Genomic DNA, 14,382 nt, shown 5'->3' with positions numbered 1-14,382 from the left:
AGACAGCAGCCCCCTGACACACCCAGAGAATGAATACAGACAGCTAAAAGGAGACCTCAGGGGAAGAGACAGCAGCACCCTGACACACCCAGAGAATGAATACAGACAGCTAAAAGGAGACCTCAGGGAAGAGACAGCAGCACCCTGACACACCCAGAGAATGAATACAGTCAGCTAAAAGGAGATCCCAGTGGAAGAGACAGTAGCATCCTGACACACCCAGAGAATGAATACAGACAGCTAAAAGGAGACCTCAGGGAAGAGACAGCAGCACCCTGACACACCCAGAGAATGAATACAGACAGCTAAAAGGAGACCTCAGGGGAAGAGACAGCAGCCCCCTGACACACCCAGAGAATGAATATAGACAGCTAAAAGGAGATCCCAGGGGAAGAGACAGCAGCCCCCTGACACACCCAGAGAATGAATACAGACAGCTAAAAGGAGACCTCAGGAGAAGAGACAGCAGCCCCCTGACACACGCAGAGAATGAATACAGACAGCTAAAAGGAGACCTCAGGAGAAGAGACAGCAGCATCCTGACACACCCAGAGAATGAATACAGACAGCTAAAAGGAGATCCCAGGGGAAGAGACAGCAGCCCCCTGACACACCCAGAGAATGAATACAGACAGCTAAAAGGAGACCTCAGGAGAAGAGACAGCAGCCCCCTGACACACCCAAAGTAAAACTACAGCACAAACAATCCATGCATAACATGGAGAAGGAGACAGCAGCCCCCTGACACACCCAAAGGAAAACTACAGCACAAACAATCCATGCATAACATCCAGAAGGAGACAGCAGCCCCCTGACACACCCAAAGGAAAACTACAGCACAAACAATCCATGCATAACATCCAGAAGGAGACTGCAGCCCCCTGACACACCCAGAGTAAAACTACAGCACAAACAATCCATGCATAACATCCAGAAGGAGACAGCAGCCCCCTGACACACCCAAAGGAAAACTACAGCACAAACAATCCATGCATAACATCCAGAAGGAGACAGCAGCCCCCTGACACACCCAGAGTAAAACTACAGCACAAACAATCCATGCATAACATCCAGAAGGAGACAGCAGCCCCCTGACACACCCAAGGTAAAACTACAGCACAAACAATCCATGCATAACATCCAGAAGGAGATAGCAGCATCCTGACACACCCAAAGGAAAACTACAGCACAAACAATCCATGCATAACATCCAGAAGGAGACTGCAGCCCCCTGACACACCCAGAGTAAAACTACAGCACAAACAATCCATGCATAACATCCAGAAGGAGACAGCAGCCCCCTGACACACCCAACGTAAAACTACAGCACAAACAATCCATGCATAACATCCAGAAGGAGACAGCAGCCCCCTGACACACCCAAAGGAAAACTACAGCACAAACAATCCATGCATAACATCCAGAAGGAGACAGCAGCATCCTGACACACCCAGAGAATGAATACAGACAGCTAAAAGGAGACCTCAGGAGAAGAGACAGCAGCACCCTGACACACCCAGAGAATGAATACAGACAGCTAAAAGGAGACCTCAGGGAAGAGACAGCAGCATCCTGACACACCCAGAGAATGAATACAGACAGCTAAAAGGAGACCTCAGGGGAAGAGACAGCAGCCCCCTGACACACCCAGAGAATGAATACAGACAGCTAAAAGGAGACCTCAGGAGAAGAGACAGCAGCATCCTGAGACACCCAGAGAATGAATACAGACAGCTAAAAGGAGACCTCAGGAGAAGAGACAGCAGCATCCTGAGACACCCAGAGAATGAATACAGACAGCTAAAAGGAGATCTCAGGGGAAGAGACAGCAGCCCCCTGACACACCCAGAGAATGAATACAGACAGCTAAAAGGAGACCTCAGGGGAAGAGACAGCAGCATCCTGACACACCCAGAGAATGAATACAGACAGCTAAAAGGAGACCTCAGGGGAAGAGACAGCAGCATCCTGACACACCCAGAGAATGAATACAGACAGCTAAGAGGAGACCTCAGGGGAAGAGACAGCAGCATCCTGACACACCCAGAGAATGAATACAGTACAGACAGCTGATGGGGATCTCAGGGGAAGAGATATCACCTGAGAGTCTCAAAATATAAATATGACTGCAATAGCTGGAAAAGAGTCCTTGGGAGGAACCCGCCATACTATGAGACATCCCAACTATGAAGAGAGCACTAATAGTTTAGGAGAGACCTCAATAAAGGCCATGGATGTGGCAAATCTGGAACTAGACAGCACCATATTCCAGACAATGTCAGTACTGCGGTGCCCTCTGCCCGATGACCCTCACCAGGCTGGGTTTTTACCAGCAGGCCTGCAGATTTAGTAGGTTAGAAGTCCTGGTTCAAAAATTGCATTATCTTATCAAGATATTCTACCCCTAGGCTTCCCAACTGGTTGTATTATTGTAGGACAAGCTGATCTGGTCCCGGTTTAACCCACTGCCTGCAGGAATTTGTAGTTCAAATTTCCCTCAATACCCTCCCCCAAAACTGGATCAGCTTGTCCTAAAAATAAAAAAAAACAACAAAACTGGAGCTAGCTGGTCCCCTTCTTGACCCCTGGCATTTAAGCATGAGAGGGAGTTCTTGGTGGCGAGAATCGAGTGGTAGGGAGGGCGGGAGGGAGGGTACACCCAGTCCAGGGACCCTAGACACGAGCAGACAGAGGCCCGCGGGTGGCAAATTTAGTAACATCTGTGACAAACTGACTTGAGAAGTGTAAGTGGTTCCCCCAGCTTGGCTGCCCATGAAGTCCAGGTGTGAGGATTTCGGCTGCGTTATATAGCTCACACCCCCTAGCACTAGTTCATCACTGGAAACTGCTGCGAGAGAGTAAAGGCATTCAGACCTGCAGACGTAAGGTCAGGGTGTGCCGAGGAGGGTGGGAGAGGTGAGAGAGGAAGAGCCGTGCTGTACACTTCTGCTGCAGCCAGTGACGCAACATTGCCCCATTTTGCCCCTTTACGTCGTGCTGCGAGCTGCCTATCACTGCGGATTCTTTAAACAATTCGAGCACACACGTGCGACCGTGGGATTGAGCGTAGCCCCTACGTTAGTAAAGCACAAGCACCAGTATGGTACCTACCTCAGCATCCCTGGGTACCGGCCTGGCACTGTCCTCCAGCGCCGCCACGTTTGGGATCGTCATGCCGTCACTGGGGGACAGAACCGACAGATTGTAGGCCACGGTGTCCTTCCCCTTGAGGTAGCCAGGTGGAAGGGCTGTGCTCTTGCATTCCACGATGTACCTCCTGAACGGGAGCTGCCCGGGATCCACCTCCTGCAGACCTTCCAGCACGTGCTGGTAGACCTGGAAGAACGCGGGAGACTCCACCATGGTGAAGCGCTTCTGCCGAAGAAGACAGCGGCTGAGCTTCTGATGGCTCGTTTCGAGGTCCAGCCACACGGTGCTGTTCAGGAGCTCTTCTCGGTCGTAGCTCGCAACGGTGCCAAATAGAACTTCATCGGAGTCGGTGGAAATCAGGCAGACCAGCGAGCCAGCCATAAGCCTCTTAGAAGAAACCCAAGAGGTGAAGGGGGAATCAAATGTGGCCATGTATTTCACCCCAGTTGGCATGGTGCCCACCCTAACAATCCGAACGTTCTTGTAGAGCCTCAGCCCTTTCCTACGCTTGCTGGCACCAGAGAATAAATGCTTGGGGGCAAAACAGGCTGATATACCCTCCCTCAGGGGCTTAATGAAATCCTCGCGCAGAAGGCGAAAGTGGATGTCCAAGTATGACAGCGCATTCTCGAAACTGCCAGATCTAAGATTGGGGCGTAGGGTGCGTCTGGGATCCAAGAATATGTCTTGCGTTGTAGGAAACACAGAGATCTTCTTAATGTCGTCTGTTTCTACCGGGGAAAGGAGCCCTCCTGGCGCCAGCGAGTCTTGTACATCTGGAAAGCCAGCGTCCACTAAGAATTTTAGATCCTGCAGCTGTTTCAGGGAAATCCATGAATACTGGAAGCCCAGGCTCCGTTGCCTCTCAACCCTTGATAAGAGCATATCTACGGGAAGGTAGAGAAGGTCCTGGATCCTCTCGGGTGCTGCGCTCACCAGGTGATGGAGGAAACGTGATGGTATTGTTGATCACCTTGACAGAGGCTTGAGCATTACTGGAAAATCTCTCCAGGTCTACAATGAAAGAGATGATGTGCCGGACCAGCAGAGCGGGCTGCAGGACCTCCATGAGAATGGGCTGAATCTCCTCCAGCTGCCTGGCATTCTCCAGGACTGTGACCAGTGCCTGGATTAACGTATAAACCTGCTGGGAGCTGAGCGTTGGGCTCTGAATTGCTTGGCCCAATTCATAGCATCGCTGGAGGAGGAAGAAGAGAAGGCGCTGCGGGTCGTTACTGCAGAGGTCCTCCAAGTCCTCAAGAAAACAAGAGCTCCGGCTAGGGCCCGGGTGGCGGAAAGAGAGACGGGCACTTTTGGACGTATCCTGTAAGGGGGGTTCTGGCCATTTTCGTTTTTTGCTGTTCATTTTCTTTCAGGTGCGGGAGATCAGATCTGGGTGCAGACCGGCTGGGAAAGGTGGATGACAATAAAGCATGGTTCAGTAATCAGTACATCGCTGGTTGAGGGTTGTGTAGGGACAGGAGAAAGGAAGAAAGGGAGGCAGAGACAGGAGATATTATATAGAGACAGTCTCTACGTAGCGCAGCAAGGTTAGAATTAATGCCTCGTCCTCTACACTAACAGAGGAGCATAAGGAGCTCCCTATTCTGACACAGCCCAGATAGCAAAGTTATCCCGATAAACGTATCCAACTAACTTTGCAGCTATATTCAATAGTGCAGTAAGAGAACATTGCCGGCTATCTTAAAGTTATCAGGCTAACTCTGAATATTGGGGTTAGATGGCTAACTTAACTGGCTACCTCAGCTCATAAGAACATAAGAACATGCCATGCTGGGTCAGACCAAGGGTCCATCAAGCCCAGCATCCTGTTTCCAACAGTGGCCAATCCAGGCCATAAGAACCTGGCAAGTACCCAAAAACTAAGTCTATTCCATGTAACCATTGCTAATGGCAGTGGCTATTCTCTAAGTAAACTTAATAGCAGGTAATGGACTTCTCCTCCAAGAACTTATCCAATCCTTTTTTAAACACAGCTACACTAACTGCACTAACCACATCCTCTGGCAACAAATTCCAGAGTTTAATTGTGCGTTGAGTAAAAAAGAACTTTCTCCGATTAGTTTTAAATGTGCCCCATGCTAACTTCATGGAGTGCCCCTAGTCTTTCTACTATCCGAAAGAGTAAATAACCGATTCACATCTACCCGTTCTAGACCTCTCATAATTTTAAACACCTCTATCATATCCCCCCTCAGTCGTCTCTTCTCCAAGCTGAAAAGTCCTAACTTCTTTAGTCTTTCCTCATAGGGAAGTTGTTCCATTCCCCTTATCATTTTGGTAGCCCTTCTCTGTACCTTCTCCATCGCAATTATATCTTTTTTGAGATGCGGTGACCAGAATTGTACACAGTATTCAAGGTGCGGTCTCACAATGGAGCGATACAGAGGCATTATGACATTTTCCGTTTTATTCACCATTCCCTTTCTAATAATTCCCAACATTGTTTGCTTTTTTGACTGCCGCAGCACACTGAACCGACGATTTCAATGTGTTATCCACTATGACACCTAGATCTCTTTCTTGGGTTGTAGCACCTAATATGGAACCCAACATTGTGTAATTATAGCATGGGTTATTTTTCCCTATATGCATCACCTTGCACTTATCCAAATTAAGTTTCATCTGCCATTTCAATGCCCAATTTTCCAGTCTCAGAAGTTCTTCCTGCAATTTATCACAATCTGCTTGTGATTAACTACTCTGAACAATTTTGTATCATCTGCAAATTTGATTATCTCACTCATCGTATTTCTTTCCAGATCATTTATAAATATATTGAAAAGTAAGGGTCCCAATACAGATCCCTGAGGCACTCCACTGTCCACTCCCTTCCACTGAGAAAATTGTCCATTTAATCCCATTCTCTGTTTCCTGTCTTTTAACCAGTTTGTAATCCACGAAAGGACATCGCCTCCTATCCCATGACTTTTTATTTTTCCTAGAAGCCTCTCATGAGGAACTTTGTCAAACACCTTCTGAAAATCCAGGTGAAGTAGGGAGGAGAAGAATAATGAAGGAGCTCCACATGTGGCAGGAGCAGTGAGGAGGAGAGGGAGGGAAAGGTTCAGGTGAGGTAGGGAGGAGTGGAGTAAAGAAGGAACTGCATATACGGCTGGAACAGTGAGGAGGAGAAGGAGGGAAAGGTTCAGGTGAGGTAGGGAGGAGAGGAGTAATGAAGGAGCTCCACATGTGGCAGGAGCAGTGGGGAGGAGAGAGAGGGAAAGGTTCTGGTGAGGTAGGGAGAGGAGTAATGAAAGAGCTGCACATGTGGCAGGAGTAGTGAGGAGGGAAAGGAGTAAAGGTTCAGGTGAGATAGGGAGAGGAGTAATGAAGGAGCTCCACATGTGTGAGGACTAGTGAGGAGGAGATGAAGTAAAGGTTCAAGGGAGATAGGGAGAGGAGGAGTAATGAAGGAGCTCCACATGTGCCAGGAGCAGTGAGGAGGGGAAGGAGAAAAGGTTCAGGGGAGGTAGGGAGGAGAGGAGTAATGAAGGAGCTCCACATGTGGCAGGAGCAGTGAGGAGGTGAAGGAGTAAAGGTTCAGGGGAGATAGGGAGGAGAGGAGTAATGAAGGAGCTCCACATGTGCCAGGAGCAGTGAGGAGGAGAAGGAGTAAAAGTTCAGGGGAGGTAGGGAGGAGATGAAGGAGCTCCACATGTGGCAGAAGCAGTGAGGAGGGGGAACGAGGGAAAGGTTCAGGGGAGGTAGAGAGGAGAGGAGTAATGAAGGAACTCTACATGTGCTAGGAGCAGTGAGGAGAAGGAGGGAAAGGTTCAGCTGAGGTAGGGAGGAGAGGAGTAATGAAGGAGCTCCACATGTGCCAGGAGCAGTGAGGAGGAGAAGGAGTAAATGTTCAAGTGAGGTAGGGAGGAGAGGAGTAATGAAGGAGCTCCACATGTGCCAGGAGCAGTGAGGAGGAGAAGGTGTAAAGGTTCAGGTGAGGTAGGGAGGAGAGGAGTAATGAAGGAGCTCTACATGTGCCAGAAGCAGTGAGGAGAGGAAGGAGTAAAGGTTCAGGTGAGGTAGGGAAAGGAGGAGTAAGGAAGGTGCTGCACAAGTGGCAGGAGCAGTGAGGAGAAGGAGGGAAAGGTTCAGATGAGGTAGGGACGAGAGGAGTAATGAAGGAGCTCCACATGTGCCAGGAGCAGTGAGGAGAAGGAGGGAAAGGTTCAGGTGAGGTAGGGTAAGAGGAGTAATGAAGGAGCTGCACATGTGGCAGGAGCAGTGAGGAGGAGAAGGAGGGAAAGTTTCAGGTGAGATAGGGAGAGAGGAGTAATGAAGGTGCTGCACAAGTGACAGGGACAGTGAGGAGGAGAAGGAGTAAAGGTTCAGGTGAGGTAGGGAGGAGAAGAGTAATGAAGGAGCTGCACATGTGCCAGGATCAGTGAGGAGGAGAAGGAGTAAAGGTTCAGAGGAGGTAGGGATAGGAGTAATGAAGAAGCTGCACATGTTGCAAGAGTAGTGAGGAGGAGAAGGAGTAAAGATTCAGGTGAGGTAGGGAGGAGAGGAGTAATGAAGGAGCTGCACATGTGGCAGAAGCAGTGAGGAGGAGGAGTAAAGATTCAGGTGAGGTAGGGAGGAGAGGAGTAATGAAGGAGCTGCACATGTGGCAGAAGCAGTGAGGAGGGAAAGGTTCAGGTGAGGTAGGGAGGAGAGGAGTAATGAAGGAGCTCCACATGTGCCAGAAGCAGTGAGGAGAAGGAGGGAAAGGTTCAGATGAGGTAGGGAGGTGAGGAGTAATGAAGGATCTCCACATGTGGTAGGAGCAGTGAGGTGGAAAGAGAGGGAAAGGTTCAGGGGAGGTAGGGAGGAGAGGAGTAATGAAGGAGCTCCACATGTGGCAGAGTAGTGAGGAGGAGAAGGAGTAAAGGTTCAGAGGAGGTAGGGAGGAGACAAGTAATGAAGGAGCTGCCATGTGGCAGGAATAGTGAGGAGGAGAAGGAGTAAAGGTTAAGGTGAGGTAGGGAGGAGAAGAGTAATGAAGGAGCTCCACATGTGGCAGGAGCAGGGAGGAGGAGAAGGAGTAAAGGTTCAGATGAGACAGGGTGAGGAGGAGTAATGAAGGAGCTGCACATGTGCCAGGAGTAGTGAGGAGGAGAAGGAGTAAAGGTTCAGGTGAGATAGGGTGAGGAGGAGGAGTAATGAAGGAGCTGCACATGTGGCGGGAGTAGTGAGGAGGAGAAGAAGTAAAGGTTCAGGTGAGACAGGGTGAGGAGGAGTAATGAAGGAGCTGCACATGTGGCGGGAGTAGTGAGGAGGAGAAGGAGTAAAGGTTCAGAGGAGGTAGGGAGGAGACAAGTAATGAAGGAGCTGCCATGTGGCAGGAGCAGTGAGGAGGAGAAGGAGTAAAGGTTAAGGTGAGGTAGGGAGGAGAAGAGTAATGAAGGAGCTCCACATGTGGCAGGAGCAGGGAGGAGGAGAAGGAGTAAAGGTTCAGATGAGACAGGGTGAGGAGGAGTAATGAAGGAGCTGCCATGTGGCAGGAGCAGTGAGGAGGAGAAGGAGTAAAGGTTAAGGTGAGGTAGGGAGGAGAAGAGTAATGAAGGAGCTGCTCTTGTGGCAGGAGCAGTGAGGAGGAGAAGGAGAAAAGGTTCAGATGAGACAGGGTGAGGAGGAGTAATGAAGGAGCTGCACATGTGGCGGGAGTAGTGAGGAGGAGAAGAAGTAAAGGTTCAGGTGAGACAGGGTGAGGAGGAGTAATGAAGGAGCTGCACATGTGGCGGGAGTAGTGAGGAGGAGAAGAAGTAAAGGTTCAGGTGAGACAGGGTGAGGAGGAGTAATGAAGGAGCTGCACATGTGGCAGGAGCAGTGAGGAGGAGAAGGAGAAAAGGTTCAGATGAGACAGGGTGAGGAGGAGTAATGAAGGAGCTGCACATGTGGCGGGAGTAGTGAGGAGGAGAAGAAGTAAAGGTTCAGGTGAGACAGGGTGAGGAGGAGTAATGAAGGAGCTGCACATGTGGCGGGAGTAGTGAGGAGGAGAAGAAGTAAAGGTTCAGGTGAGACAGGGTGAGGAGGAGTAATGAAGGAGCTGCACATGTGGCAGGAGTAGTGAGGAGGGGAAGGAGGGAAAGGTTCAGGGGAGGTAGGAGCTGCTGGGACTCTCTGCATACACGTTTCCTTTATTGAATAGAAGAAGGATGATCCTCCGATCATTTGAGAGGGAGCCTCTCCTGACTATGCAAATCTACGCTTGGCTGGTTAAATTTGAAATACTACCTTGGGTCTTCCAAGCTCCTCGCGGCCCAGCACCCTCCCGTCCTGCTCGCTCTCGCCGTCCTTCCTCAAAACGCCCATTACAGATTCCTTTGGCATGGGATGCTCTGGGTGCCTGGCACCTGTTCATCGCCTCTGCCTCTGCCCCTCGGGGATTTAGAGGCGCCTCTAGCTAGCAACGTGCCCGCTATTTTAGCCGGAGAATTCACGGATTCGGATTCCCTCGCCCCCGTTTCGGCAGGGCGCTGCGGTTTGGACGCGCTGTGTCACAAGCCGCGATTGTTGCGCTGTTCCCCGCCGAGATCTGTGCTTTGTAATGAATATGGCCCTTCCGTGTTATTAGCACAGATAGTGCCCACCAATTCAAGTAATCGAAAAAGCTAAGCGACATACGGGTGGATTTAAAGAAAGAAATCACCAGCAGAATCTTTCGTACAACTTTCTATCGCTTTGATTTTCCAGAATTCTGTAAAACTTGGTAGCAGGACAGACAGACATGCGTGGGAAAAGCTCTGCAACAGAGAAAATCCACTTCTTTTTTTTTTTAATCAATCCCATTATTTCTGTGCTTTCTTCAGTCTGCTACGTGAATTCACCAGATCTCTTGTTATTAACAAAAACATTTCAAGGCTTTCTCTTCTATTCCCGGCCGTGGCCAGGCTCTCTGTGACTCAGCCCCACACCCTGCACCCGACAGAAGCCCCGCAGGATGCACAGACCTCAGGGGATGCTCGCTCTCCAGAGCTGGGGGAGAAGAGGAAAGGCGTCCCCCAGGAGAGAGAGAGAGAGAGGGAGAGAGCAGGAAAACCTACCCGGGAACCAGCACCAGCCCTGGCACTTCTGCTTCCTTTTCACCCACAAAAAACAAATTGTCAGGCTGAGAAAGTGTCTGTCCGAGGGAGAAGAGAGCCCGGGAGACAAGGCAGGAGAGGCCTGGCTGCTCCCGGCTGGGATGAGAGCCCCTGGCCACCAGCGCTCGCTCACTCCTAGCCCTCCAGAGCCCTCCAGCAAGTGCTGGCAGCTCCTAAAGCTCCTGCTGCTGAGTGCTGAAGAGGAAAGCCAGAGGAAGAGAGGCAGGGCAGCGGCCGGGAAATGGAAACTGAAAGCTAACTCCTCCTGTACTCAAAGGGATCAGACGTGCCCATCCCCAAAGCTGACTCACTTAAAAAAAGTATACACTTCCCAATTGTAAAACCTCCAGGAAACGAAGGCAATGCTTCAAACACAGAGCAAAATGAAATAAACTCACAATGAATCCGTAGCTACACGCTAACCCTTATTTAGGATTTCCCCTGTAGGAAAGGGGCACAGCCTTTGGGCACCACAGAGGCCTGACAAACTCAGGGAAGTCCCAGTAACTTTTTCTTTTTTTTAGACAGGGCAGGAGGATCAGTCAGAAAAAGACGCTGAACTGAGCACAAGTCTGAAACTTGTGAGCGGCAGCAGCAGTCGTCCAGGCTTCAGTCCTGACCCCTGTCCATTCGTGCATCTTTCGTATCCGTTCGTAATTCAGTCATCTCACAAAAATCCATCCAAAGTGGAACGTATATGCAGGGCCAGTGCCAGCAGGAGGTGCGCCGGGCTTCTGCCCCAGGGTGTCAGAGGTCAGGGGCAGCAGTGTGGCAATGGCAGGACCGTGGCCATTCCACTCCCTGTTCTTCCGGCCCGGTACAGGAAGTCCTGTGACATGGGCCGGCGCGGGCAGGAAGAAAGTGCGACGCCGTGGCCGGCCCAAAGCAGCAGGAGCAGCATCGGGGAGCCGCAGGGACCAGATTAAATCAGCACCATTGGCCCCGCAGGCATCAGCATCAGTGGGCCCTTGGAACCAGAGGCAAGGAACAGGTCATTTTTCAGGAATAAATGCAGAACTGTAATTGTGGGTGGGAAGTACTGGGGGGCGAGGGGCACACAAGGATGTAAGGTTCACCTAGGGTGCCTCATACCCTTGCACCGGCCCCGAGTATCTCTCACATTTATTAAGGAACAGACTCACAGCCACTCAGAACCTCTTCCAGAATTCCTGTCTGTCAAAAATACAGAGTCTACCCAAACAGCAGTGGAAGAGCCAAGTGTCCCCATGGCTTCCCTGGCTCTCCAAGGGAAGATGTTGGGGAGGTACCCGTTCCGGGGACGGTTTTCATGGGCAATGATTCAGATGGACTGAACCAAATCACGGCGAACCTAGAAGATGTGGTAGGCCTGATTGACAAACTGAAGAGTAGTAAATCACCTGGACCGGATGGTATACACCCCAGAGTTCTGAAGGAACTAAAAAATGAAATTTCAGAACTATTACAAGTAATTAGTAACCTGTCATTAAAATCATCCATTGTACCTGAAAACAGGAGGGTGGCCCTTGTAACTCTGATATTTAAAAAGGGCTCCAGGGGTTATAAAGGGCTATTTTTGCGAGCCAAATGTCAGGATTCATATCTAGACTTGCACGCCGATGGGGCTGCGTGATGGAGCTCCTGCTTGGCTGCACTTTCAGTCGATACAGTACAGTGCGCTCCAGCGGAGCGCACTGTTAACCCGCATTTGGATACGCGTTTTCAACGCGCTAGCTTTACCCCTTATTCAGTAAGGGGTAATAGCGCGCCGAAAACACGCGCCCAACCCCCCCAAAACTAATAGCGCCCGCAACATGCAAATGCATGTTGCGGGCGCTATTAGGTATTCCCGCGCGATACAGAAAGCAAAACGTGCAGCCAAGCCGCACGTTTTACTTTTAGAAATTAGCGCCGACCCAAAGGCAGGCGTTAATTTCTCTCGGCACCAGGAAAGTGCACAGAAAAGCAGTAAAAACTGCTTTTCTGTGCACCCTCCGACTTAATATCATGGCGATATTAAGTCGGAGGTCCCAAAAGTTACAAATAGTTAAAAATTTAAAAAAAAAAAAATTTAAAATGGGCCCGCGGCTTGAAAACCGGACGCCCAATTTTGCCAGCGTCGGTTCTCGAGCCCGCTGACAGCCACGGGTTCGGAAACCGGACGCGGGCAAAATTGAGCGTCGGCTGTCAAACTCGCTGACAGCGACTGCTCTTGTCCAAAAAGAGGCACTAGGGACGCGCTAGTGTCCCTAGCGCCTCTTTTTACCGCGGGCCCTCATTTGAATAATTTTTTTTTCTGGATCGCGTGCCCGCTCTCCCGCAATTTTTTACTGTATCGGCCTGTTTGTCGCGTGCTGCTCGGTGCTCTTTTTCCTGTAAATGTCTCTGCGTTTTTGTATCTTCCATGCCGGGACCCTGTCGCCGTCAGTGCTCGCTGCTCTCTGAGGTTGTGCCCGACTGCTCTGTCCCGCTTCGATTGCAGCGTCCTCTGAAAAGTGGCTCCTTCCCATTGCATTAACGAAGGCGCCGGGTTGGGTTCTGCTGTCTCTTTAGCTCCGATCTGTTCCCCCTCTGCTGGATAAATCTTTGCCTTCGAGACAGAAATCTCAGACTGCGATGTGGCACGAATATTCCCAATGATATCTCCTCAAACAGGTTCCCCCTTGGGAACACCACATTTATGGCGAAAGCAGGGCCCGTTCTTGGGGTGGGAGGATGTTGAGGCTTGAGATGATAAAGTCACCGGCGGATAATATCATTAATAGGAGAGGTACACGCGTGCTTTCTGACTTTGTTACAATCCATCAGCAGTTATTGAAACGTTGATCATTGCCACCAAAAACACAACCAGAGCAGCGCCGTTTCTAAGTTCCCTGGGAACCATTTATTGCCGTCATCTATCAGAAATGACTGAAAGTGTGATGACTGTTACTAAAACTGAAAAGGCAGGGTTATGGGATTTTTCTTGGAGAACATTTTTGTTTCTAGATTTCGAAGCTGCACATTTAAGAGAATTGAGGGGTTTTGGACCCAGCGCGATTGTGTGGGAAGAGGCTGTGGCTTCACAGCAGGAACCCATTTATGGGATGACTTAAGTCTCCTTCACTCTAGAAATGTTTCACTCTACATTTTTCTCCTTTTTCTTTGCTCTCTTGGATAACAACTGATAAAGATCCAGATCCCTCCTGCAATCAGCACCACCATCACTTTATCTTCTCTTTGTTTTCCTTCATCCTCCCCTGCCTCATCATCATCACCTTCTCTGCCCTCCCCACCCCAGCATCATCATCATCATCGCATATTCAGCTGTTCCTGCTCTCCCTCCCCCTCCCCTCCCCTGGAACTGGTGAAAGACTGAGCAGTGCTTCCCTGGGGCCCCGCTCCCTCCCTCCCTCCGCTCTCAGACGTGCAGGAGGGCCCGCGGCTCTCACAGATTCAATTGCACAGCAGAGCCAGCAGAGGGCGCAGGAGAGCCAGCAGAGGGCGCAGAGGGCACAGCAGAGCCAGCAGAGGGCGCAGGAGAGCCAGCAGAGGGCGCAGAGGGCGCAGAGGGCACAGCAGAGCCAGCAGAGGGCGCAGGAGAGCCAGCAGAGGGTGCAGGAGAGCCAGCAGAGGGCACAGAGGGCGCAGAGGGCACAGCAGAGCCAGCAGAGGGCGCAGGAGAGCCAGCAGAGGGCACAGGAGAGCGCGCAGAGGGCACAGCAGAGCCAGCAGCGGGTGCAGGAGAGCCAGCAGAGGGCGCAGAGGGCACAGCAGAGCCAGCAGAGGGCGCAGGAGAGCCAGCAGAGGGTGCAGAGGGCACAGCAGAGCCAGCAGAGGGCGCAGGAGAGCCAGCAGAGGGCGCAGAGGGCGCAGGAGAGCCAGCAGAGGGCACAGGAGAGCCAGCAGAGGGTGCAGAGGGCGCAGGAGAGCCAGCAGAGGGCGCAGGAGAGCCAGCAGAGGGTGCAGAGGGCGCAGGAGAGCCAGCAGAGGGCACAGGAGAGCCAGCAGAGGGCGCAGAGGGCGCAGGAGAGCCAGCAGAGGGCGCAGGTGCAGCACCGCCCCGGGGTCTCCCTTGCTGGCAGCAGGAGAAATGAACACAGGGGGGGGCCCCGAGCTGGGGAAGGACTGGTGCAGGGTCAGAGTCAGGGCAGCCAGGGTTCAAACCCCACTCCTGCTGCTGGTG

The 14,382-nt window shown here is 51.2% G+C and overlaps 1 protein-coding gene across 1 annotated transcript in view; it reads right to left on the bottom strand.

Moving 5' to 3' along the window:
* The window catches only part of LOC115081402 (NFX1-type zinc finger-containing protein 1-like), a 37,042-nt gene extending 26,630 nt beyond the window's left edge, over positions 1 to 10,412 (bottom strand). Inside the window, exons 1-2 of the mRNA XM_029585857.1 lie at positions 10,200 to 10,412; positions 3,112 to 4,557 (exon numbers count right to left, since the gene is read on the bottom strand). Coding sequence (XP_029441717.1) covers positions 3,112 to 4,035 — 924 coding nt within the window. The 5' untranslated portion in view covers positions 4,036 to 4,557; positions 10,200 to 10,412. The remainder of the gene's footprint in view (positions 1 to 3,111; positions 4,558 to 10,199) is intronic.
* Positions 10,413 to 14,382: the final 3,970 nt, after the last annotated feature.

The sequence above is a fragment of the Rhinatrema bivittatum genome, unplaced genomic scaffold, assembly GCF_901001135.1.
Source record: "Rhinatrema bivittatum unplaced genomic scaffold, aRhiBiv1.1, whole genome shotgun sequence".
Taxonomy (NCBI): Eukaryota; Metazoa; Chordata; class Amphibia; order Gymnophiona; family Rhinatrematidae; genus Rhinatrema; species Rhinatrema bivittatum.
This window is presented reverse-complemented; position numbering and strand designations above follow the sequence as displayed.